The 27,373-nt window shown below is 43.3% G+C and overlaps 1 protein-coding gene across 6 annotated transcripts in view; it reads left to right on the top strand.

Moving 5' to 3' along the window:
* Positions 1 to 27,373, top strand: part of HORMAD2 (HORMA domain containing 2) — a 67,002-nt gene that overhangs the window by 28,047 nt on the left and 11,582 nt on the right. For 2 of the 6 annotated variants that reach the window (XM_084648940.1, XM_084648938.1), the window contains 3 exons: positions 1,971 to 2,038; positions 6,730 to 6,881; positions 7,880 to 8,130. In XM_084648940.1, the coding sequence (XP_084505066.1) occupies positions 1,971 to 2,038; positions 6,730 to 6,881; positions 7,880 to 8,130 (471 nt within the window). Of the gene's footprint in view, positions 1 to 567; positions 631 to 1,970; positions 2,039 to 6,729; positions 6,882 to 7,879; positions 8,131 to 19,280; positions 19,346 to 27,373 lie in introns of all 6 variants that reach the window. The other 4 variants (XM_084648939.1, XM_084648937.1, XM_084648936.1 and 1 more) reach the window with 4 other exon arrangements.

The following is a 27,373-nucleotide window of genomic DNA, read 5'->3' as shown; positions in this document are numbered from 1 at the left end:
ATGTTTTTTCCACCTTACTCTGCAGCAACAGGTATTGGCTGCTGCCAGAGGAAGGCTATTGTATAGACAGTCATATGGTTTGATCTTTTATGGAGCGCTTGCCCCCGGAGCAGTGAAGTTGCGTCATTGCAAGCATTGGCCTGGGCTATACAAGTCAGCCCCAAACCAGCAGCTTCACTGTTCCCATACCCAAGCTAGTGAGATTGAAGCTAGGTTGGGTATATCAGCTCAAGCTGCAGTCACAGCTAGGGCGACCACCTTTGTTGGATGGAAATAAGGGAAAGCCACACGAAAAATAAAGGACAGCGCTTTATTTTAAGGGACATTTTAGGGAAACACAATTTACCTTAGCGTATCAAGTGTAGATTTCTGCTACCCTCCAGTATACCATGCAATTATGATAAGTATCAATTTAATGTTTAAAATGGTCAGGAGACATCGCTTAAGCGAAGGGATGGGTGGTCACCCTAATCACTACCCATGATTGCAATCTAGACATACCCCGTGTTCTTAGGGCATGATAGAGATTCAGTTGTTTGATTACGTCTCACCTCTACATTTTATCAGAGAGAAAGATGCATTCACTGTACTTTCTTAAAACAGATTTACACCAATCCCAAGGAGCCACAGGTAAGGAGTAGTCAAGCTCTACTTAGGGGGAAATCAATTGCAGGGGTGAGTTGTACTATATTTGGAATGGGCTCATAGGGTTAAATTCTGCCTTGATTTGACAGGTATGCATGGTTGAGCGAGGAGACATAAGCTACCTCTTTCTCTTATTCCTTCACCCCAGCAGACCAACTCGGATGCCAGGCAGAGTGGTGATCCAGTGCTCCTCTTGAGTACTAGGCTGTGGGCCTGTCTGTTGCACCTGGTGTTGCTTGTTGGGTAGCTTAGGGGCATAGGTAGGACCTTGCTCCCTTCTGCTGAAGACCAGAAGCAGGAGCTGAGGATAATGCACACTGTTCCTTATGTCGTCATCTGTCCTGTAAAGACGGAACCTCTGCCCATCCACTACTGTTCCACTGCCCCGCAATGCGGCTCATGGAAGAAGAGCAAGAATTTACTCCATATACTTGGCTACCAAGGCTGGGATTAGTATCCCCCTCCAAAACCTTACCGAAATGCCCTTTAAATGTGTTATAGCCAGAGCTGTTTATGGTTTCTTATTTTCCTCAGAAAATGTTGAGTTTTCAGCAAAATAACGTAAACGGAAATATTTTCATTCTGATCTGCTGCCGCTGTCCCACAGGAGTTGTAGATCCAAAACCTCACGCTCCCATTCACCTGTATGAGTTCCCTTGAAGGACTGCATCTCCCATGATGCACCACAGGCCCCCTCTTGGCAAGGGAAGGGCATGGCCAGGGTGCACCACAGGTCTCTCTTGGCAATGGCAGTTGCGTGGCCCGGGTGCATCACACAGATGTAGTCTGGCTGGGGAGCCTGGCCCTCGAGGAAAATGGGAGCAAGAGGCACCTGGACTACAGCTCCCATGAGACCCTGCAGCAGCATTTCAAAATTGACATTTTTCTGTGCTCAGGCAAAAAATTTTGACAAAAAATTATTTAGTCAGAAACCCAGTGTTCCATCAGAAACCCATTTGGATGCGGAATTTTCAACCAGCCCGAACCGTAGCGTCACTGGTGTACGCTCTAGTTCGCATGCCGTTTGCATTATGACCTCCTGTTTTAAGTGGCTCCTGCTTTTTCTCCCCCAACTTCCTTTTGAGTTGGAGTTTCTCATGTTTCTTCTCAGCCCAGAAGTGGGTTTGTATTTGCTTCTTTTAAGAAAATCTGCAGATGATTTTTGAGATCAAAATGGAGCCTAGTCAATAATTTGATGCTGCTAGACAGGCGTAGGAATGAGGAAGCATGGACACCAGAGAGTTTCCTGCACAATCTATTGAGCTTTCTTTGGCAGCATGTTGCTGAAAGACTTGTTTTTTTCTGCTCCCTTTGTGAATGTCTAGAGGGTGACTGAGCTGTATCAGTTCAAATTCAAGTATACAAAGGACGGGCCCCAGATGGACATCCTCAGGTAATGGCTCTGTTTTATTTCTGAAAAATACACAGTGATAAATTTGCTTCATCAAAACATTTTTAAAGTGAAAACTGTCCCTTGTGATTGTATCATGCACCCCTCCAATATCACGAGGTGCTGAATGGCTTCATCTGCCATTGAACTCAGTGGAAATTAAGGGCACTCAGCATCCTGCAGGATCTGAACTCCTGCGCTGATGAGCTTACATATCACAGTACACGTGCTGTAACATCTAGATGCAGCAGAGCTGAATTAAGGACAAGATTGATGTATCCCACACCCACTCTGTGTAGCACTCTGCTGGTGGCGGCTGGGCCACACATAGAGTTTGATGAGCCTACTGCAGCCTCGGCTAACTGAGCAGGGTGTTGTACTTTAGGCAGTAGTGTCGTGCTTTGAAATTCAGAGGTCCCTCGTTCAATCTCTGGCTGCCAATGACCCACCCTGGCGTGCAGCATAATATTGACACCATGGGGATTGTTCTTCTTCAAACATTTGTTCGGCTCCCACTGTAGGTGTATGTGCCCTGTGTGCGTGAGCCTGGAATCTTTTAGCTGGCAGTGTCTGCTGGGGCTGTACATGTGCCCCATCTGCCCCCTACGGCAGGGTGTAAAAGGAGGGGCAGCCCCAACAGCTACTCAGTTCTTTCTCACTGCCCATGGTAGCAAGTCACAGCCCACAGTGTCCTCCTGCTTCCTCTTAGCATTTTAGTAGTTTTAGGGTTGTAGGTAGTTAGCTTGGAGTTAGTGTATTTTCTTGGTAAGTTTTAGTTAAGCTTGCTGCTAAAACAAACAAACATAAATTAAAGCAATTTTGCTTTCTATGAGTCTTTCCTCAGTACCAAGGAATAAGTCTGATGGCAGAGAACAGGTCTCTGAGCTTTAAAATCTGCCCTGCCTGCAAGACTGTTCTGCCTGCCCATGATGCATCTAGAAAGTGTTTAAGGGAGTCTCATATCCCTAGCTAGTGTGCCATTTATAGCTCTTTCTAAGCACATACAGAGGGCTCATGATGCCAGTGTAAAATTATTTTTAATGGAAAGATCTACATGGAGTGTGTCTGACTCTGAGGTACCCCCTTGGGAACAGTCTCTTCTGGCTTTGAAACCAGTTTCAATGAGTGATTCAGATATAAGAGACATCTCTCTGGCAGATAGATCTTTGTCCTCAGAAGACTTCATGCTGCTGTCAAGCACTCTGAGTCTTCTTGTCAGTCCTCCTCAGGTCAATCAGTAGTTCCTGCTGCCGGAGCCAGAAAAGAAGAAAGATCTCCAGACAGGGCTCAGCATCAATTGCCATCCCTGGTACCAACAAAGAAGAGGACTTGTCTAAAATGGCTCCTTTGAAACCACATTGGTATTGTGAGCCTTCAAAGACTGGGAGGCTCATGTTCCTTAGCTATGGTACTGCATCCTATACCTTCGGTGACTGACAACATTATCTCGGTACTGTGGGCATCTTGGAGTCATGGGTGCTTCCTTCTTCATCCACTAAAGTTGCTTTGACATCACCTTCTATCACTTTGGAACAGGAGTCCCCATTGCTAGATTTCTGTCCTTTTTCTCCAGTATGCAGGACTCTTTTGGTACCACAGCCGAATGTTCCGAAGATGAAATTTTTTCTGTGTCCAACCTCTGTGGTGTTGCTGACTATCTCTTATGCTGTCAGATGTGAGTCTCTTCCCCTTCCTACACCTCAGGAATCACCACCTCTGTGAAAGGAATTTTATACATTTGCATCCTCATCTTTGCACAGCATCAGGAGCCCTTCTAGGAAGTCTCCACCTCACCTAGCAACATGTGAATGGCCTTGGAAGGAGTGCTTCAGAGAGGTCTCATGCCCTGGTTTCCACATTTGTAGTATCATATGCCTTTCCCATGTGGTTTGTAAACCTGGCCCTCTTGGTCTCTGTGGAGACCTCAGCCTCTTCCATCGACTGCTTATTTATGTGTGTCAAGAACCAGCCTGTGGGAGGATGCTCCCCGCCTGCCCCTGGCCCTCTGGACCTTGTCATCGGTGCCTGCCCCCGCGAGCTGCGGCCGCACTCTCTGCGTTACTGAACCATGCCTAGGACACAGCTGCACTTGCTCATGCTCCATACTTCTAATTTCTTCACCCTCGTCTCCTGCCCCGACACCAAATGGCAGGGCCTCCTACCACCTGTGGACGGTGAGGAGCCCTGCTGGGCCAGTCTGTATTCCGCTTTGGTTCCATGGCCCGCTGGGAATATTCTTTGGTGGCTCCTTCATGGAACCGTGTGCACAGGCATGTACTTGGTGCAGTACAGCCCCCTTCCTGACACTTTCCCCTTCTGTGGCATGAGGGAGATCCTGGTGCACATCTATCTCGAATGCACCAGGCTGCAGCCCCTTTTCTGGCTCCTCCAGAACCTTCTCCTCAGCTTCTGGCTGCACTTTTCCCCGGACCTTCTGATGTCTGCACATCCTATCCGTGGCCCCATGAAGTTACAAGACCTCCTGGTCATCTTCTTCCTGGTGCTGACCAAAGTGGCCATCCACCATACCAAGAGGAGGATGCTGGACAGAGAGGTGCCCTGTGACTGTGGGGTTCTTCCGCTTCTTGCTTTGCTCACATATCCACGCAGAGTTCCTCTTGGCCGCATCCACTGGCTCCCTGGACGCCTTCGAGGAGCAGTGGGCCTTGTCTGGGGTTCTCTGCTCAGCGTCCCACTCTGGCTTCCTGCTTTTGACCCTGTGACCCTCACTCCTATTCCTGTTTAATCATTTGTTATCCTCTGCTTTTACGTGAACCTTGGGTTTATTGGCTTGTCCCTTTAGGCTAAGGGAGAGGCCTTCAGAAGCCAACCCACTCCCAGGATTTCAAGAGATTCATCGAGATCCAGAGTAAAATTGCCCTTTTCCCTTAGGGATTCTTTTAGGGAGTCTCATTCATCTCATCAGGAACTCCTGAAAATTGGTGAGGAAGTCCTCATGGAGGACTATGAGGACCAGCCTGTTCCCTGGCCATCTGACAAGACCATGACTCTGTCTGATATGTCCACAATACGCAATGTCAGGGCGTTTAAGGACCTCCTTAAAAGAATGGTGGGTACTTTAGAGATTCTCCTGGAGAATGTGCAGGAGAGGTCACATAACTTATTGACATCCTGCACCCGGTATCCCAGGGTTGTTGGACCATGCCTATTAATGAAAGGCATTCTCGAGTTTGCCATCTAAGAGGGCAGATCAGTTGTACTTTTTGAGGCGTTTGACTACTTTGTCACACAGCCAGGCCATGGGTCTTTGGTTGTAGTGATAGCTTAGGAAAGCTCTAAGCTGTCTGGGCCCCCTAAACTAAACCCAGGAACAAGGAGCCGAAGCAGATGGATCTTCTGGGGAGAAAAGTTTACTCATCTGCTAGTTTGCAGACTCGCATAGCTGATGATCAACCTTATTGGCTAACAACAATTTTCTTCAGGGGAAAGGTTTTACATCTGTCTGAAAAACCTCCTCGGGAGACCATAGATGAACTGAAGGCAGTGGCTACAGAAGGCCAGTTGGTGGCCAAGACAGCTCTGCAAGCCTCACTGGATGTCTGACGCTGCAGTATGTTCAGTGACTGCTGCAGTCACTAAAACAGGGGTCGGCAGCCTTTGGCACGCTGCCTGTCAGGATAATCCCCTGGTGGGCCGCGAGACATTTTGTTTATGTTGACCGTCCGCAGGCACGGCTCCCCGCAGCTCCCAGTGTCAACGGTTCGCCGTTCCTGCAGCTCCTATTTTTACTTCTCTGTTAAAACTGTGTGTTTGGTAGTCATCACCTTGGCTGACAGGATAACCAAAATTCAAGATTTGATGGTTCATTCTCTGTATGCTTTGTTTCCTAAGGCATCATCCAGATTTTTTACCAAAAGCATTTTTGGTCTTCCATATAATTTATTGCCTTACCAATATGTTTTCATAAGCTTCAAGATTCTCCTACAGACACTAAACTCTACTCACTAGACATACTTAGAGCTACGTCCTTTTATCTTTCCAGAAAAAAGCCTTTTCTTAAATCATCTCAACTTTTTGTAACTTTTGGTAGCAAGCCTGTATGCCCTCAAAGACTTTCTAAATGGGTTACAGGCCTCATTAAAATGTCCTGTTCTTTGAATAAACTACATGTAGGAGCCTAAGTCTCACTGAGAATCAATGGAGTTAGGGTCCTGTGTCTCTTAGGCACGCTTGAAAATTTTATCCCTGGACTAGCATGTCATGTTAGGACTGAAGTTAGGGCATTCAACGCACTTCAATTAGAACAGGACGGACTTGAACATAACCTCTTTGAGTTTGTTGTACATGTGATTCTCACCCAATTCCCCCCATTCCTTAGAGGAAAATTATTTAGAAGCTAGTCAAGTAGGTGAAAGGCACTTGCATTGTGGCTGCTTGTGCCCAATTTAGTCATGTACTAACAAGTGAATCATGACGCTTGTATAATGAAGTTTATTGCCCCAGTTACAATATCTGTTCACTTGTCAATTACACGATTCTTAACCCTGGACTATTGTGTTCCTTCATGCCATCTCCCACTGTTGAAAGTCTGCGTCACTTCCCTATTCATGTTAGGCCTACATGAAAGCACTGAAGCTCTGTTACTGTAGTGCAAGACAAACCAGTGGGAGCTGAATATTTTTAATTGGGGTTTGGACATTAATGATTCAGTTGCTCTTTTGTTTTGGCTACAGCACCAAAATGAGCTTTGCAAAGGGGGTGAGCAGTGAAGAGATTAAGAAAGGTAGCATCCTGCTGATCCGTAAGCTGTACCTCTTAATGCAGAACCTCGGGCCCCTTCCCAATGACATTACCCTCACCATGAAACTCTTTTACTACAGTGATGGTAAGTGGAGAACAGTCTGCCCCGTCGAGCTGATTTCCCCTCCTGTTAGCTCCCATGAGCAACGCATGCCACCGTAAAAGGGAACAAAGACTAGAAAGGTGAAATCTGGACCCAGAAAGCTGTTGTGTTGAGACAGCATGCAAAATAGAATAGTGCCATTCAGTGCATAAAGATGTGGCACCTGCTTTTTAAGGAAATAGTCACAAACTGTGTAAGAAATACAGCTGGGCAATGGAAAAGGGACACATCCTTTCCCTTTACCTCAGTATGAGGCGCAAACATACTTGGCTAGGTTGGTATTTCTCCAGAAAGTGAGTGTATAAATGGCAACACAGAGGCCCAAGTTTATTATCTCTGAGTGACTCTGGATCAAATGTGCTCTGTTAATAGACTTTGAAGCCAGAAAGGACTGTTATGATAATCTAGTCTGACATCTTGCATAATAGATCGTAGGACAGAATTTTTATTACTTCTGTAAGAGATTAGCCAGGATTTGAATTTACATACAAAGCAGGAGGTTTCCACTAGACCACCAAGCCACTGCAAGTTTACACATAAAAAGATATTTTTTCCTCCTAGGTGCCAGCCCCACAAACTTCGATCTGACGTTAAACTGGTCTCTTTCTTTCTTGTGTATCTTCACTATTAATAAAGATTCTGTAGAGCAAATGCTGCCCAGTTGCACCTCTTCAACCTCACTGCCTTCAGCTGGGTTAGATGATATAAATGAGGGGAGAATATGAAGATAGTGGGGTTACCCACGTATATCTGGGCAACAGGGGGCTGCAGAAAGACTTGTGGAGGCTTCTCTCACCATTGGGCTGCAGAAGCTTTGATGTCCTGGGGACGATGTTTCCTTTGCACTTCACACCCCAATTGAATCTATCCAGAGCCGTGCCTAATTACTTGGGCTAGGTTCTGGATTTGTCCATTATTGCAGATTAAAGTGGCTTAGAATTTAGTCTCTCTATCAACCGAGGACCCTCTTTCCTGCACAGTAACTCCTGATGATTACCAGCCCCCTGGCTTTAAGGAAGACAGCAGCCCAGATAACCTGTTGTTTGATGGAGATCCTGTCAACCTGAAAGTTGGGTCCATATCCACTGGGTTTCATATCCTGAAAGTAAGAGTGACAACTGAGAGCAAGAGGATGAGGACATTGGGAAGCAGCCTGATCCAGGAGACCGGCCCTACTGAGATCTCCCATCAAGGGCTGGATTGTGACGAAGAAGAAGAGGGTAGTACCAAGGTAAGGAAATGGCTCCAAGTCACCAGCAGTTACTGTGGGGAGTGGGCTCTGCCTTTATAGTCTCCCCTGAAAAGAGAGATGTTTTCTAAGAATTCCAGCTTTAACTTGTTCTTGCTTAGCAGTATTCTGAGGTATGGCAGCAGTGCTGTAGTGCCATGAGCAGGGTGCTAGACGTGAGTAGACCTAACGTTTTTTTCCCAACATTGCACTGACTCACTGGGCAAGTCACATCCTCTCTCTGTGTCTCATTTTCCCCATCTGCAAAACGAGGCTAAAGACACTAACCCACCCTTGTAAAGAGCTTTACAATCTATGGGTGAAAACCTGTACAACGGCTGCTGGTGCTAAAACTCTTGGTTTGGACGTTGTAATAATGTCTCTAGTCTTGAACACTGGGGGTGAAATCATGGCCTCATTGAAATCACTGGTACAACTCCTAGGATTGCATGCTGGCAGTGTAGGAAGGAAGGCAGAATGATGGGGAACTGATTTCAGAGTAACAGCCATGTTAGTCTGTATTCGCAAAAATAAAAGGAGTACTTGTGGCACCTTAGAGACTAACCAATTTATTTGAGCATGAGCTTTCGTGAGCTACAGCTCACTTCATCGGATGCATACCGTGGAAACTGCAGCAGACTTTATATATACATGCATACCATGGAAACTGCAGCAGACTTTATATATACATTGTTTCATATTCTCTGTGTATATATAAAGTCTGCTGCAGTTTCCATGGTATGCATCCGATGAAGTGAGCTGTAGCTCACGAAAGCTCATGCTCAAATAAATTGGTTAGTCTCTAAGGTGCCACAAGTACTCCTTTTCTTGATGGGGAACTGGGTTACATAGCTGTAATTTATGGTCTCTGAATGTGACTTCTCCATAGACCCATCCTGGTTCTTCTTGTCCATTGGGTCTAGGTGTGGACTAGTGTTTTAAAATTTTCCAAGTAGTACAGTGACCTGACGTTGATTTGTAAGTTGTACCAGGTTTTTGTTCTTAGTGCACAATCTGAGCATGAGAATCTGTGAAGGAGATCAATTCAGGGAGCTAATTGTTTTTAGCCGAGTAATCTAGCTTTTCTGGATTGTCTTCACCCCCTTCCGTAAACAGACTGAAAAATCTTTTTTTAAAATCCATGGGATCTCAGTCTCCGTTACGCTGAACCTTGTGGCATCGTTTCCATCAGTGCAAAGTGGACATTAAAATGCTATCATATCAGAATTGTCTCATGTACCTTTTCTGGCATTAAATTACCTCTCTTGAGCCCAGTGCCAGTGGGATTACATGTGCATAACTGAGAATAGATTTTGGCCTGGTTCTCATTAGTCTCTACTTCTTCCACTGACCTCCTGTTTCTTTAGAATTTGAAAAACCTTAATTCCTTGGGTAAATAACATAATTTTCTTCTCCATCTCATTACTGTGGCTAGAGCACTCAACTGGGATTCAGGAGACTTGCTCTTCGATGCCCAGCTCTGCCATTGGATTGCTGGGTGATCTTGGGCAAGTCATTTCACCTCCCTGTGCCTTGGCTCTCTCATTTCTGAAATGGGGATAATGATGATCACTTCTTTTGTTAAGTGCTTTTAGATCTACAGATGAAAAGTACAATATAAAGGCTAGGTGGTGGTGGTGTTTTTAAAAAGTGTTCTCTTCTTTGTATTTCCCAGCATGTCCTTACTTCTCCAAAGTCTGTCTTCTAGATCATGAGATCTTCTGGGAGAGTCTCTCTCTCCACATTAGTGTCTTGTACAGCTCAGACCTAACCGTGTCACAAACATTATTGTTATTATATTTATTCTGGTAGCTGTGATTCAGCATGGCCAGAAGGCAGCAGGAGAGTGATATAGGAGAGATATGTAAGTCCCAGGATGAGGAGAAGCCTTATTCCCTGTAGAGGGAAGAAAGGTTTCTATAGCTTAATTAAAAGCACCTGAAGCCAATTAAAGCACCTGAAGCCAGTCATCTGATAAAAACCCCCTGCTTCAATCAGCCAGGGGAAGGAGTTGGAGCAGAGTGCAGTATGGAGGAGTTGAAGTAGAGGAGAGTTTGGAGAAGTGCTGTGGCTGGCTAGAAGACCAAGACCCTAGGTAAAGAGACACCCGGCTTGTGCAGAGAGAGGGCAGGAACCCCACAAGCTGAAGAGCAGGAGAGGGAATTAGCCCAGGGGAAGGAAGCACTAATTCAAGTGGTTTGCCACTATCCCTAGTGCCCCTGGGCTGGGACCTGGAGTAGAGGGCGGGCCCGGGTCCCTCTCTTTCCACTACCCTTCTCTGGGTTACAACAGTAGATACCCTAGTTCAGGGGCAGGAAACTGCGCCCTGAACCCCCCTCCACAAGAACAAGAAGCGTGGGACCCATCATAATCGTGCCAGCAATTTGCCACATAGCATTTAGAAGCCTCAAACATAGAGCAGGGACCCACTGTGCTAGTTACTGTGTAAACACCTAAGAAGCGACAGTCCCTGCCCCAGAGTGTCTGCAGTCCAAATACAAGGGCTTGTCTACACAGGGCTATTGGCCAACATAGCTAATAGTTATTCCCCTGTAGCTATTCTGGAATAACTCCCTGTATGATTACTGGATTCTGAAATAAAAGTGACTTTATTCTGGTAAAGTTGTTCTGGTTCCAAAGACCTAAAACAAGAGAGAGGCCAATGTGTACAAATAATTACCTTTTCAAAGTTATGAAGCCTCATGTCAAATCAAAATATGTATGGTGTCACAGTTTTCTGGGTTAACTGCACCTTTGTCCCCCACCCACCTAGCCACCCCTGGTCTTTTTCGAGGGCACACAGTCATTACCTCTCCTTGGGGAAGAGACCTGCCACTCTCTCCCTTCAGATGGGGGTTTGGGCTTGCAGTCCTGTTGCACCTCACTGTGGTTTTTTGCAGGTCTGACTGGGGTCCAGCACCTGTGGTTTACTCGTTCTTTAGGGACCATAACAGTGCTCACCAGTCACCAACCAGCCTTCACAAAACAAACTGCATTTATTCTTAGGGCAAAAAGCATTACAGAGAAAACATAAAAAAACAATTTAAGAACCTACATGCATTCTAAAAGCTTATCAGAGGTCACCCCCAGCTCCAACACAGGGCTCTGGTATGTGTCAGTCTTTCAAATCCTACGCTGAGTTTACCCCTTTGGTTACATGTTTGTCAGTTTTTAGATCAGGAACCAGACCCACCTGGACAGTTCAGCAGCTTATTTGTACAGGTCAGGCCTTTGATCTCTAGGAACAGGTAGTCACCAGTCAATGGCTTTCTCCTCAGGGCATAGCTTCAAAAGGCTGAGTTTTTACATAAATGCAGTTGTGGAATTTGCACTAACCATTCCCCAAGGATTCCCAGGGAACTCAAACAGCTTATTGTCCCAAAAGTCCATGCCCATCTGGCACATTCCAGCATCACTGGTTGAACTCCGTACACTTCCCAGGTCTCAAATCTGTCACAGTTCAGTGCACGTTGATCTGAAAATCTGCCTCTGAATGTCACGATGGAATCTGCTGGCAGCTGAGCAATTTTGAAAATCTGGCCCCAGCTTTTGGTGCTGACCTCTTAAAAACCTGGCCCTGACCTCTTTTGAAAATCTTCCCTTTGTTACATTTCCACGCAGGGCATGTAGTTGAGGATGGGCAAGTGGGATTGGGAAAGCACTGAAAGCATTTAAGTTCAGAATGAGTGATCTTCAATCAGGGTGGATTTGATTTAAATCAAATTGATTTACATCACTAGTCAGGAAGACTTGATTTACTCATGGATTTCTACATAAAAGTGCATTCTTGTTGGTTGTTATAACCTTAATATGTATTCTTTACAACTCAGAAATAGATGTAGGTTTCGTTTTTAGAAGGTACACACTATACATTTTTAAACAGTGATTTATTTTGAAAACTTTTCAGATTAGTTTTACAGCTATATCAGAAAATGAATGATTGTTTGGTTATTTTATTTACCAAAGGTAATTGAAGGAGATATTTATGAAGTCATTGGGAGGTGGACTATCTCCAATTCAACAGGTTAATCATTAATATTTGAAGGATTTTCTTGCCGTGCTGTATTAGGAGGAGAACATCACCAAACAGATATTTAAATTGTTTTATTTAACTAAAACAACAACATTATGTATTCTGGATTTTTTTCTTCAATAGCAAACATATAATATTTTAACAAAACAAGCATATGAATTTTTGAATTTAGTTAGGTTTCAGAGTAGCAGCCGTGTTAGTCTGTATCCACCTTAGAGACTAACAAATTTATTTGAGCATAAGCTTTCGTGAGCTACAGCTCACTCCTTTTCTTTTTGTGAATTTAGTTAAACATTCAAGTTTTTAAAATCAGGTTTGTTTTTGTTAAAGTTGTTTTTAACTAAAATAGATAAATGAAATATTTAAAAACAAAAACCAAAAATTAAATAGACTATGTCAGCCAGGTCAACATGAGAAACTTAAAATATTGGTTTCAGAGTAGCAGCCGTGTTAGTCTGTATTCAGAAAAAGAAAAGGAGTACTTGTGGCACCTTAGAGACTAACCAATTTATTTGAGCATAAGCTTTCGTGAGCTACAGCTCACTTCATTGGATGCATTCAGTGGAAAATACAGTGAGGAGATTTATATACATAGAGAACATGAAACAATGGGTGTTACCATACACACTGTAAGGACAGTGATCACTTAAGATGAGCTATTACCAGCAGGAGAGCGGGGGGCGGGGGGGAGAAAACCTTTTGTTGTGATAAGCAAGGTGGGCCATTTCCAGCAGTTAACAGGAACGTCTGAGGAACAGTGGGGGGTGGGGGTGGGGGTGGGGGATGGGAAATAAACATGGGGAAATAGTTTTACTTTGTGTAATGACCCATCCACTCCCATTCTCTATTCAAGCCTGAGTTAATTGTATCCAGTTTGCAAATTAATTCCAATTCAGCAGTCTCTCATTGGAGTCTGTTTTTGAAGTCTTTTTGTTGAGGAATTGCCGCTTTTAGGTCTGTAATCGAGTGACCAGAGAGATTGAAGTGTTCTCCGACTGGTTTATGAATGTTATAATTCTTGACATCTGATTTGTGTCCATTTATTCTTTTAGGTAGAGACTGTCCAGTCTGACCAATGTACATGGCACTGTACATGGCAATGTACATGGCATGATAATGTGGCTGATGTGATTAGGCCCTATGATGGTGTCCCCTGAATATATATGTGGACACAGTTGGCAACGGGCTTTGTTGCAAGGATAGGTTCCTGGGTTAGTGGTTCTGTTGTGTGGTGTGTGGGTTAACTGATCACTCTCCTTACAGTGTGTATGATAACACCCATTTTTTTATGTTCTGTATGTATATAAATGTCCTCACTGTATTTTCCACTGAATGCATCCGATGAAGTGAGCTGTAGCTCACGAAAGCTTATGCTCAAATAAATTGGTTAGTCTCTAAGGTGCCACAAGTACTCCTTTTTTTTAAATATTGGCTTCTGCTGCTAACTCAGTCATCTTTACCTTCATTTTCCTGTTTGTTCATAATCTGGAAAAGAAAAACAACCTTTCCTGCTTTTTCAGGTCTCAAATGATTTCTCAATTTGGAATGAATTAGTTGAAAGGAAGAAAATATTCTTTCTACACTGGCAGAAGAAGCTCCTGCTGTTAAAAGTGAGATTATCACTTCAACGGTCTCTGAATCCAAGTGCTTAAGTGATTTCCACCAGTTCACTGGTGTGACTTTCTTTCCAACATCATCACCCTTAGCTCTGAAGTTTATTATAGTTGGCATTATGGAGGGATGATTGCTGGATGTCCATGTCATAGCAACTCCTCTTCTTCAGCAGTTAAAGTTTGACTCTGGTACCAAGTATTAAGAAAATTTGTATAACCCTTCTGCCGGTCAGAGTTGACAGCAACAAGGGCCGGGTTCAGTATCTAGGGGTTCCATTTCTATAACACAATGCAAAACTGGCTCGAGCCCCCACCCAGTGACCTGGGACAATTACATACCACCCCCCTGGGTGCCTCTAAGAGGCAGTACTTCCCCTCTTGCAAGCACGGAGTCTGAGTTTAGCAAAAGCCTTTTAATAAAGGAGGGAAACAATGCGGCATTATGTTGGGGAAACACCACAAACAAGATTCATAACACCAACCATGAGCAAAAGTGCCATCCCCAAGTAAGTTTGGTAGTGTCCTTTTCCCCTCAGGATCTTAAGTCCAACAACCCAATTGTCACCCCTCCACTCCCAGTTTCTGTCCTTGGTTAGTGCGGCCCCCCCGAGTTCAGAAGTTCATATGCAGAGTTTACCTCCCAGCGTGGGTGGAAGTGGAGGAAGGTATGGGGGGCATCTTATATGCTCCACTGCTCGGGGTAAACAGCCAAATGCCACTCCTCTCCATGGGTTCTGCTGCACTCTTCACCGCCAGCTGCGCCTCTCCGCCACTGCCCTGCTATCTGCTCCACTCTGCTCTCAGTGCTAGCCGTCCTGCTGTCCTCTCACCAACTTGGCTTCAGACCCCTCCCCCTACTTAACACAGCTCTCAGCAATTTCAGCTCTCAGTGATTTTTAGCTGGTAGTAGGGAAGCCTCAGTGCTGGTGCGCCACTAGCTAATGCTTAGACCTAGATACCAATAATGTCAGCTCTGCAGCATGTCACAAGACTCCTAATGGAGCCAAAATTAGCTCTGTCATTACACAGTGGAGAGAGGAGGGGTCAAAGTAGTGTTTGGGGAGCCACACTACCAGGTACACATACCTATCCCCAGCCTCTCTCAATTCACTGGGTTTTGGAACCCATGTCCCTCGCCTAGCAAGTGCTACTTAGTTGAGGGCAAGTCCCGCCATCATAAAATGCCAAGTACAGTTCTACTGTCCTTGTGTCACATAACCAGGATAACAACACTTTATTACTCCTGCCCCAAAAACAAAGAGACTGGGGATCCCACAGCAGCCAAAGTGACCATTTGGGCAAGCAGTCCATCATGTAGGCAGGGTGGGTGTGCCCATGCAAACGAGATCAGACCCTGAAGTCCTTTTCCACAGCTCACCACCAGATGTCAGGGTAGAGCTCATTCTGACTCTGTTTACATCTGCAAGAAAATGAGCTAGAGATAGTGCTTGTCGTTTTTTTAATGCTTGTAATTTAACTCTGTCATTGCATATTTCTCTTTTTAAGATCTCACTCAGTTCCTTCCAAATTTCAGCAGTGTCATCAATAAAACAGCGATTTCCCTGCATTTTGTGCTAGGCTACAGAAATAGGCTTCAGGGTACTCAGCACGTGTTCAACATTTCTCTGAAGCCCAATGTTGGGAACTTTGGCTGTGACAGGGCCATCTATTTTTTTCACGATTTTGTTCACAAACTGTCATCAGATTAGGCCAGTTCTTGATCTAGTGCTCAGAACAGTCCACTGCTGAGTTCCATCGCACATTCTGTGGGGGAGTTATCTTGGTTCCTCCCGCTTTTTGCAGAGCAGCTGCTGCAAAGTGGTTGTTACTGAAGTATTTTGCAAAAGTCTTTGGCTAGGAGGTGCATCAAATAAGCACTGCAACCTATGTTATGAGCTTGGGACTCTCTTCTAAATAATTTCTTCTCATCTTGGATACATTTGCAGCATTGTCTGTGACCAAGATGCATACTAGACATTTGAATTTTTTTTTCACAGTTTGTTATAGCTTTTACTGCTACTTCTTGTAAGTATTCTGCTGTGTGTGCATTTCCTGATGTATCAATTGTTTCTGTAAGGAAGACATTCCCTTCTTCTGTTGTCACACAAGCACATACAACAGGATCATTGTGGACATTACTCCACCCATCACGACTCAGGTTAACAATTTTACCCTCCAGACCTTTTGCACACTGCTCAATTTCTCTTTCATACACTTTATCCAGAAATTTGCCTGCAACATCTGCTCTGTTGAATGGACTGTATCCTGGTCTTAATGATTGAACCATGTTAATGAAGTGTGGGTTCTCAATCATAGGGAAAGGAGAGTTTGTTGTATAAACAAACTGGGCATTTTTTTCATCAATTACCTCTTTTTGTAATCTGCTGGTTCTTATCACAAACTTATCTATGGTTGTTTCTGGATGATGGAGATTTTTTTTTCTTTTTGCTACAGGTGATATACTGTGGCTATGTGACATACATGATGTGACTGAAACACGATCATTGGCAGATAACTCTGAAACTATAGAAAATGATGGTTATCTTGAAGGTGGATAGTCTTCAGAATCGTGTATGTTGAGGATGGATTCTCCTAAACAAAATAAGTCAATGCAGTTATTTAATTATTATGACCATACTGCTCATTTAGTATTACTCATTGCATTCACTGACACTCAGTACTACTTTAAAGGTGAAATTGTAAAAGGAAGATCTGCCTATTTCAGCTATTTATTTTTGATCACAACTATATCTAAAATGATAGTACCATAGAGTAACAACTATATTTTTTGCTCAAACATGAGAATTCAAGAATAGTCCAGAAGGAAGGAAGGCAGTCCTTAAGAAAGAAGTATGAAATAAAAAAGTTTACCAACCTGAAGATCCTGCATGTTCCTTTCATCGTCTTCAATGCAGCTTCCTCTTGAGAAGGAACACTTCTCATTATATTGTTTCATTCCGGCAACCTGGCCTTGAATTTCTTTGTTGCACTGTTTGCATTTTGCATGCATGCCTGTCTTACCCACAGGTAGAGGAACTTCATTAAAATATTCCCAAACTGGGTCTCTTTTATGGTTCCTGCTGCCATTATAGGTTTTCCCTTCTAGTGAGAGAATAGTATGATAGATCTCAAATCAATGAAGGCTACACTCAGAAAGACCTCAAGACTTCTGGAACATGCTGCTCAAATAGTTTCACTTTTGTTTCTACTGCCTGTCCCTCCCTTCTCACATTTATCTCCAGACTTCTCCTTCTCCAGATCTATTCTGCCCTCAACAATCTTCTATTCATTGAACTTTTTGAAACTTTGCACTTTTAGAGAGAGGTAACGGATTGACTCTCTGTACACAAATTTGCAGTGGGATAATAGGGTTGAGGTCTGTTATTTCTCACCTCTATATATTATTAATTTATTTTAAAACATTTTTGCTGTTAACAAGCATGTTATCTCTGGAGACACAAATCCACCGTTTGAGAACTGAAAAACTAAGCATCTCTGATGGTATCTTCTAGACTGAGCACTGAGTTCCATTGGGTAGATAGAAAGATTTACCTAAATAATCTACACAGAAGCCTCTAGACTGAGCACTGAGTTCCATTGGGTAGATAGAAAGATTAACCTAAATAATCTACACAGAAGCCCCTAGCACTCCGTAAGATTGAGTACGTAATCCATGAACGATTGGAACTCATTTACAAAACTTTTCTTAAACATTACATGAATATATTGTCTCATATTATAGAATTAGAATTTATAATCCCTATTCTATGATGAGATCTCTTTGAGCTATAATGTATCTTAGTTAAAACTATCTTTAATAGGTTTTTTCCTCAAAAAGCATTTTATCAAAAAAATCCAATTTAAATAAAAATCCAATTTTATTTATTTATTTTTTAAAATCATTTATTTTTATCGACCCTGTCTTCAGTCTGAGTAGTTCTTGTGGGTAAGGTTTTATTTCTTAGTGCTTGTCTATATGGAGACTTAGGGAATGGCAAGATGGGGTGTAAATCTAACTGGCCATGTGGACCCTGCTACCACACATTAAAAGCTCTGTAGTGTACTCTCTGATGTACTGTTGTCAGAGTGTCCATTTTCTGAACACTACTGTGCTAAACGATAGTCACAAAAACACCACCCTATACCGGAAACCTACTGACCGCTATACTTACCTACATGCCTCCAGCTTCCATCCAGGACACACCACACGATTCATTGTCTACAGCCAAGCTCTAAGATACAACCACATTTGCTCCAATCCCTCAGACAGAGACAAACACCTACAAGATCTCTATGAAGCGTTCTTACAACTACAATACCCAGCTGCTGAAGTGAAGAAACAGATTGACAGAGCCAGAAGAGTACCCAGAAGTCACCTACTACAGGACAGGCCCAACAAAGAAAATAACAGAACGCCACTAGCCATCACCTTCAGCCCCCAACTAAAACTTCTCCAGCTCATCATCAAAGATCTACAACCTATCCTAAAAAATGATCCCTCACTCTCACAGATCTTGGGAGGCAGACCAGTCCTCACTTATGGACAGCCCCCCAACCTGAAGCAAATACTCACCAGCAACCACACAACAAAAACACTAACCCAGGAATCTATCCTTGCAACAAAGCCCGATGCCAACTCTGTGGACATATATCTAGTCAAGTGACACCATCATAGGATCTAATCACATTAGCCACACCATCAGGGGCCCGTTCACCTGCACATCTACCAATGTGATATATGCCATCATGTGCCAGCAATGCCTCTCTGCCATGTACATTGGCCAAACCGGACAGTCTCTATGCAAAAGAATAAATGGACACAAATCTGACATCAGGAATCATAACATTCAAAAACCAATAGGAGAACACTTCAGCCTCTCTGGCAACACAGTAAAAGACTTGAGTGGCAATTTTGCAACAGAAAAGCTTCAAAAATAGACTCCAACGAGAAACTGCTGAGCTTGAATTAATATGCAAACTAGATACCATTAACTCGGGTTTGAATAGAGACTGGGAGTGGCTGGGTCATTACACAAATTGAATCTATTTCCCCATGTTAAGTATCCTTACACTTTCTTGTCAACTGTCTGAAATGGGCCATCTTGATTATCACGACAAAAGTTTTTTTCTCCTGCTCATAATAGCTCATCTTAATTAATTAGCCTCTTACGGTTTGTATGGCAACTTCCACCTTCTCTGTATGTATATATATATATATCTTCTTACTATATGTTCCATTCTATGCATCCGATGAAGTGGACTGTAGCCTATGAAAGCTTATGCTCTAATAAATTTGTTAGTCTCTAAGGTGTCACAAGTACTCCTTTTCTTATTGAGATGAGAATATACCACAGTGTGTTTGTTTCTGAGAATGAAATGTTAGCACCGTCTGAAAACAAAGTGCAACTTCAAAGCCACCATGAGATTTTGATCTATCAAATCCAGTCACGCTGCTGGACAATGTCTTTAAAGTTGACACGTCTGACATTATAATGTTTACGTTTTAGGTAAAAAAGAAGACATGGGAGTGAGGGGGGCAGACAGCCTGCTCTGCACTAAGGCTTCTCAGCAGGTGAGCATCACTCTGGCTTGCTTGTGGTTAGCATTAAGAAACTTCTGGAGAACTGGAATTCACTACCGAGTCCTTTTATTTTGTCTGGGAGCTTAGTAGGATTGTTTTTAAAGAAGAATGAAACATAAATATGATTAAGAATATCAACAATTTTATTAAATAGGATAGAAGTTTGTAAAGGATATAAACTCTCATGGCCCAGGGCATAAACCCTGACTGATGGGGTTTACAAAGACAAAGTGGGTAAGGTAACATCTTTTATTGGACAACTTCTGTTAGTGAAAGAGACAAGGGTTCGAGCTAAACAGACCTCTTCTTCAGGTCTGGGAAAGACATGGCTATAACAACACTGCACACAACAATGAAAGAAACTTCGCATTGGCAGTTTATTCCATAACTGTCTTCTACAAGAGTTTTTGCACATTTCTCTGGAGCATCCAGTATTGGCCATTGTGGAGAAAGGATACCACACTGGGTGGATCGTTAGCCTAACCTGGTTTCATTCCCTCTGGGCATTGTGGAGCAACATTCCTCAAAGAATGTATGCACCACCACAAGTGATGTTTGGGGATTATTTGGATCTACTGGCCAAAATTGGATCTCCCATCCCCACTCCAAGAGGGAGTGTATGGGCCACAGGCTCTGCTGGTTCTTTGTCTCTTAGGTAACAGGTTTGTCAAAGCACTGCAGAAAACTTCTTTACAAAGCCCATTTATTTGAACATTGATCAGGAGCCTAGAATTTGATGTTATACATCACATTTCATACTTAGGGATCTACACTGGTCTCCATTGAAAAATCAATATTCACTCACCAGAATGTCTAAGAAACTAATATTTTCCTGTTCAATGTCTCAGATACCATGGGACGAACGCGGTTGGTAAACGAGTGCCAGCCACTGAACAATCAGTCTCCAAACAACTCCCATTGACTTGAATGGTGCAGGACCAAGCCCTTACACAGTGAGTTAGTTTGAGTGATACAAGAAGTGCTCCACGAGCATATTCTGATCATAATGGACCATGGGATGTCCATCTTTCACCCACACATCAAGTGGAGACCTCAGCTTAACATCTCATTCAAAGTGTGGGAATTTGAACCCATGACTCTCTAACTCAGAGATAAGAATGTGCTACCAAGAGAGCTTTGCCTTTCAGCAGCTAAAGTGTCCCTGTCTGAAACATTTGCCAACAGTTTGTCTCTCAAAGATGAAGATCTCTGCCCAGGTTTATCTTTATCAAACTTTAACCACATCTTTCTCTGAAGTACAGCCTCCAGTTTCCTTCTGATTGTTGTTTATTCCATCATCAGTGTGAAAACAGGAGCCTTCTTGTTGTTAACTCATTTTGTCCTACTGAATCATGCTCTGACATCCTTAGTGTGACATCATGTTCTATTCATAGCATCAGACACATACCTTATGCAGTGTGATGAACTTTAGTCTGCATGCAAAGGTGTTGGCGAGGAATTGTGAAGGTGGTGCTTGGAACCACAACGTTGGTGATTGAAAAAACAGAGGAGTCACTCTACCCATTGAAAAGGAGTACTTGTGGCACCTTAGAGACTAACCAATTTATTAGAGCATAAGCTTTCGTGAGCTACAGCTCACTTCCTCAGATGCATATCGTGGAAACTGCAGCAGGCTTTATATATACACAGAGAATATGAAACAATACCTCCTCCCACCCCACTGTCCTGCTGGTAATAGCTTATCTAAAGTGATCATCAGGTGGGCCATTTCCAGCACAAATCCAGGTTTTCTCACCCTCCACCCCCCACACAAATTCACTCTCCTGCTGGTGATAGCCCATCCAAAGCGACAACTCTTTACACAATGTGCATGACAATCAAGTTGGGCTATTTCCTGCACAAATCCAGGTTTTCTCACATCCCCCCCACCCCCATACACACACAAACTCACTCTCCTGCTAGTAATAGCTCATCCAAACTGACCACTCTTCAAGTTTAAATCCAAGTTAAACCAGAACATCTGGGGGGGGGGGGTAGGAAAAAACAAGAGGAAACAGGCTACCTTGCATAATGACTTAGCCACTCCCAGTCTCTATTTAAGCCTAAATTAATAGTATCCAATTTGCAAATGAATTCCAATTCAGCAGTTTCTCGCTGGAGTCTGGATTTGAAGTTTTTTTGTTTTAAGATAGCGACCTTCATGTCTGTGATTGCGTGACCAGAGAGATTGAAGTGTTCTCCGACTGGTTTATGAATGTTATAATTCTTGACATCTGATTTGTGTCCATTTATTCTTTTACGTAGAGACTGTCCAGTTTGACCAATGTACATGGCAGAGGGGCATTGCTGGCACATGATGGCATATATCACATTGGTGGATGTGCAGGTGAACGAGCCTCTGATAGTGTGGCTGATGTTATTAGGCCCTGTGATGGTGTCCCCTGAATAGATATGTGGGCACAATTGGCAACGGGCTTTGTTGCAAGGATAAGTTCCTGGGTCAGTGGTTCTGTTGTGTGGTATGTGGTTGTTGGTGAGTATTTGCTTCAGGTTGCGGGGCTGTCTGTAGGCAAGGACTGGCCTGTCTCCCAAGATTTGTGAGAGTGTTGGGTCATCCTTTAGGATAGGTTGTAGATCCTTAATAATGCGTTGGAGGGGTTTTAGTTGGGGGCTGAAGGTGACGGCTAGTGGCGTTCTGTTATTTTCTTTGTTAGGCCTGTCCTGTAGTAGGTAACTTCTGGGAACTCTTCTGGCTCTATCAATCTGTTTCTTTACTTCTGCAGGTGGGTATTGTAGTTGTAAGAAAGCTTGACAGAGATCTTGTAGGTGTTTGTCTCTGTCTTAGTATGCTGTTCAGAGGTATTTTGGAAATATTCCTTGAGTCGGAGACGTCGAAAATAGGATTCTAGGTCACCACAGAACATGATACAGTTCTGTATCATCAAACACGGCTGTTCTGTATCATCAGAACTGTATCATGTTCTGTGGTGACCTAGAATCCTATTTTCGACGTCTCCGACTCAAGGAATATTTCCAAAATACCTCTGAACAGCATACTAATCCACAGAGTTCTCCCTACCAACACTACAGAAAGAGGGATTCTAGGTGGACTCCTCCGGAAGGTCGAAACAGCAGACTGGACTTCTACATAGAGTGCTTCCGCCGACGTGCACGGGCTGAAATTGTGGAAAAGCAGCATCACTTGCCCCATAACCTCAGCCATGCGGAACGCAATGCCATCCACAGCCTCAGAAACAACTCTGACATCATAATCAAAAAGGCTGATAAAGGAGGTGCTGTTGTCATCATGAATAGGTCGGAATATGAACAAGAGGCTGCTCAGCAGCTCTCCAACACGAGTTTCTACAAGCCATTACCCTCTGATCCCACTGAGAGTTACCAAAAGCAACTACAGCATTTGCTCAAGAAACTTCCTGAAAAAGCACAAGATCAAATCCTCACAGACACACCCCTGGAACCCCGACCTGGGATATTCTATCTACTACCCAAGATCCATAAACCTGGAAATCCTGGGCGCCCCATCATCTCAGGCATTGGCACCCTGACAGCAGGATTGTCTGGCTATGTAGACTCCCTCCTCAGGCCCTACGCTACCAGCACTCCCAGCTACCTTTGAGACACCACTGACTTCCTGAGGAAACTTCAATCCATCAGTGATCTTCCTGATAACACCATCCTGGCCACTATGGATGTAGAAGCCCTCTACACCAACATTCCACACAAAGATGGACTACAAGCTGTCAAGAACACTATCCCCGATAATGTCACGGCTAACCTGGTAGCTGAACTTTGTAACTTTGTCCTTACCCATAACTACTTCACATTTGGGGACAATGTATACCTTCAGATCAGCGGCACTGCTATGGGTACCCGCATGGCCCCACAGTATGCCAACATTTTTATGGCTGATTTAGAACAACGCTTCCTCAGCTCTCGTCCCCTAAAGCCCCTACTCTACTTGCGCTACATTGATGACATCTTCATCATCTGGACCCATGGAAAAGAAGCCCTTGAGGAATTCCACCATGATTTCAACAATTTCCATCCCACCACCAACCTCAGCCTGGTCCAGTCCACACAAGAGATCCACTTCCTGGACACTACAGTGCTAATAAACAATGGTCACATAAACACCACCCTATACCGGAAACCTACTGACCGCTATTCCTACCTGCATGCCTCCAGCTTTCACCCTGACCACACCACACGATCCATCGTCTACAGCCAAGCTCTGCGATACAACCGCATTTGCTCCAACCCCTCAGACAGAGACAAACACCTACAAGATCTCTGTCAAGCTTTCTTACAACTACAATACCCACCTGCAGAAGTAAAGAAACAGATTGATAGAGCCAGAAGAGTTCCCAGAAGTTACCTACTACAGGACAGGCCTAACAAAGAAAATAACAGAACGCCACTAGCCGTCACCTTCAGCCCCCAACTAAAACCCCTCCAACGCATTATTAAGGATCTACAACCTATCCTAAAGGATGACCCAACACTCTCACAAATCTTGGGAGACAGGCCAGTCCTTGCCTACAGACAGCCCCGCAACCTGAAGCAAATACTCACCAACAACCACGTACCACACAACAGAACCACTAACCCAGGAACTTATCCTTGCAACAAAGCCCGTTGCCAATTGTGCCCACATATCTATTCAGGGGACACCATCACAGGGCCTAATAACATCAGCCACACTATCAGAGGCTCGTTCACCTGCACATCCACCAATGTGATATATGCCATCATGTGCCAGCAATGCCCCTCTGCCATGTACATTGGTCAAACTGGACAGTCTCTACGTAAAAGAATAAATGGACACAAATCAGATGTCAAGAATTATAACATTCATAAACCAGTCAGAGAACACTTCAATCTCTCTGGTCACGCAATCACAGATATGAAGGTCGCTATCTTAAAACAAAAAAACTTCAAATCCAGACTCCAGCGAGAAACTGCTGAATTGGAATTCATTTGCAAATTGGATACTATTAATTTAGGCTTAAATAGAGACTGGGAGTGGCTAAGTCATTATGCAAGGTAGCCTGTTTCCTCTTGTTTTTTCCTACCCCCCCCCCCAGATGTTCTGGTTTAACTTGGATTTAAACTTGAAGAGTGGTCAGTTTGGATGAGCTATTACCAGCAGGAGAGTGAGTTTGTGTGTGTATGGGGGTGGGGGGGATGTGAGAAAACCTGGATTTGTGCAGGAAATAGCCCAACTTGATTGTCATGCACATTGTGTAAAGAGTTGTCGCTTTGGATGGGCTATCACCAGCAGGAGAGTGAATTTGTGTGGGGGGTGGAGGGTGAGAAAACCTGGATTTGTGCTGGAAATGGCCCACCTGATGATCACTTTAGATAAGCTATTACCAGCAGGACAGTGGGGTGGGAGGAGGTATTGTTTCATATTCTCTGTGTATATATAAAGCCTGCTGCAGTTTCCACGATATGCATCTGAGGAAGTGAGCTGTAGCTCACGAAAGCTTATGCTCTAATAAATTGGTTAGTCTCTAAGGTGCCACAAGTACTCCTTTTCTTTTTGCGAATACAGACTAACACGGCTGTTACTCTGAAATCTACCCATTGAACACATCTAAAGAATATTCACCCCTCAAATCCACCTGCACTGCACTAATCTGCTTAACAAAGGGTTTCTTCACTTTATTGACTCTTCAGTAACATTTTTATTGGCAAAAAATTCATCATGGAAGATTAGAAGTTGGCCAATTTTTTGTTTTTAGGTCAATTTCGGGGAAAATGAAATCAGGTCACTAGTCAGAAGAAGCAGATTGTCCTGATAAAGCCATTGCTAATTTGAATTCATCATTATTTTCCATACCAAAGGGACTTTCCCTTCTTAATGTGTGAGTAGAAAGGAGGCAAACCAAATGACCAGTATAGATTCCACTTGAATCAGGAAGCCAGAGTATTGAGTGAAGTTTGTGGGTTAAGAATTGCCAGATGTGGTCAAGTGTAGGTGATATGAGCAGACACAATCATTTTATCAGACATAATGATTGGTGAGTGAATGAAGGCATCCTGTTTTGTAGACAGCTTCCTAGAATTAGTAGTCTCTTATTACAGATTATTTTTTACAATCGGGTAAATGTTTTCAGATGAGTTCTCTTGTAGAAGAAATCCTGAGGTCTTTATTGTGGTTATTCTCTGATGACCTGATTCTCATTTACATTAATATCCCTTTACACTGCTCTGAGAATGCAAAGGGGCCTATAAATATAATGTACACCTACCTTAAGGACACTGCCAGAATGGTGTAGAGAGGGTTTTAGTATAAACCAGGCCCATAAATGTGACCATAAACATGGTATTGTAGGGTTCCTGATTTCCCTCAGTGACTGCAAGATCAAATTTTACAAGTTAAAAGTTGAGACCAAGATTTTCAAAAGTGACTGACATGATTCTGGAAACCTCAATATTTGGGTGTCCAACTTGAGACATCTTGTAAGGACTGGGTATTCAAAAAGTGCTGAGCACCCATCCTTAGTAGATGAGGCCTCTTTAAAATGTCACAAGTTGAACACCCAAAAATAGAGGTTCCCAAAATCACCAGTTGCTTTTGAAAATCTTGGCCAGAGTGCTGTTATTTTTTTAACTGCCAGTCCTACAAACTCACCCTGGGATCTGAGTCGAGCTGCTTCGTTCTGTCTATCTTGTGCATCATCACCAAGTCAAAAGCTTGTGCAATTGAAAAGTGGACATTCACATACAAGTAACAATGTGCAATTGAGCTGCCCTATTAAGGCTTAAATTGGGCTCATAAAAAGCAAGTGAGAAGTACTGAAAGCTGAATTCATTGATCTGTAGATGAGCTCTTCATAGGGATGGATTCCAGCTCCCCCTCCCATAGCTGTAAAGGGAAAGCAGGATTAGAAAGTATTAGTCTTATTTTTGTCAATAGGGAGACATACAGGGTGCAGATCTGTCGAAAAAGAAAAGACCATTGTTATTATTAGTTATTGTTGTTTTGTTTTATTTATTATTTGCATTACGATAATCTCTAGGAGCCCCAGTTGTTGACCAGGATCCCATTGTGCTAGGTACTGTACAAACACAGAGCAAAAAGATGGACTTTTCTGATTATAAATACACTTTTTAATAAAGGCCTTAAGGATAAGCTTACAGAAGGACTTTTACACATATTGAATCTAAAGCAGAAGCCCCTTCACTTACTTTTCATACTGCTTCTATATTTTTCAATGATTGAACAGGCTTGGATTTAAACAAGAACTTGCTGCTTCCAACCAAACCTCTCTTCCTACTTAATCCTCCAGCGTTAGACAAATGGTACCATATCCTCACCTGGTGTACGTTAGCCTAGTTCCGTTGACTTTAAAAGAGCTATGCTGACTTACATCAGCTGAGGATCTAGTCCACAATGCTATATTTTGATGTCATGCTCCTCTCCACTGCTGTTCTAGTAGATACCAACCTTTGAGTGGGGTAAGATACAGAGTTTCTACCTAGTGTTTTCATATATGGACACCTGCTAATGGAAATGGGATCTTGCAGTTAAATTAAGGTGTGTTTTTGAAGATTTTAGTAGACTGCTCTCTGTGCTCGTGTTTCTTTGAAGTTTTTTATCCATAGAGCATATTGGTGGCAATATCTTGGGGTAGGAAGATAAAGATATTACGACAGAAACATTTGTGTGTTTGATATTAAATGTTTAACACCTAATCTTTCTTGAATGGAAGTTCAGAAAGTTCAAGGCTCTGTCTTATTGTTTGTGTCTTTTGTGGAGACTGAAGGCTTCATCCTGAAAAATGCTTGGTACTTTCAATTCCAACAGAGTGCTCAACAGCTTTTAAGAGGCATTCAGCAGATCAGGCCGTTAGGGTATGTTTCTGTTGCTGTAAAACTGTGGTACTGAGTCTCACAGGGCTTGGGCTCTGGGGCTAAAAATAGCAATGTAGATATTCAGGCTTGGGCTGGAGCCTGGGTTCTGAGGCCCTATGAGCAGGGAGGGTCTCAGAGCTTCTAGCCTGAGCCTAAATGTCTATACAGCAATTTTGT

The sequence above is a fragment of the Lepidochelys olivacea genome, assembly GCF_965140295.1.
Source record: "Lepidochelys olivacea isolate rLepOli2 genome assembly, chromosome: 15".
NCBI lineage: Eukaryota > Metazoa > Chordata > Testudines > Cheloniidae > Lepidochelys > Lepidochelys olivacea.
The sequence above is the reverse complement of the archived record's forward strand: the minus strand, read 5'-3'. Positions and strand labels throughout refer to the sequence as shown.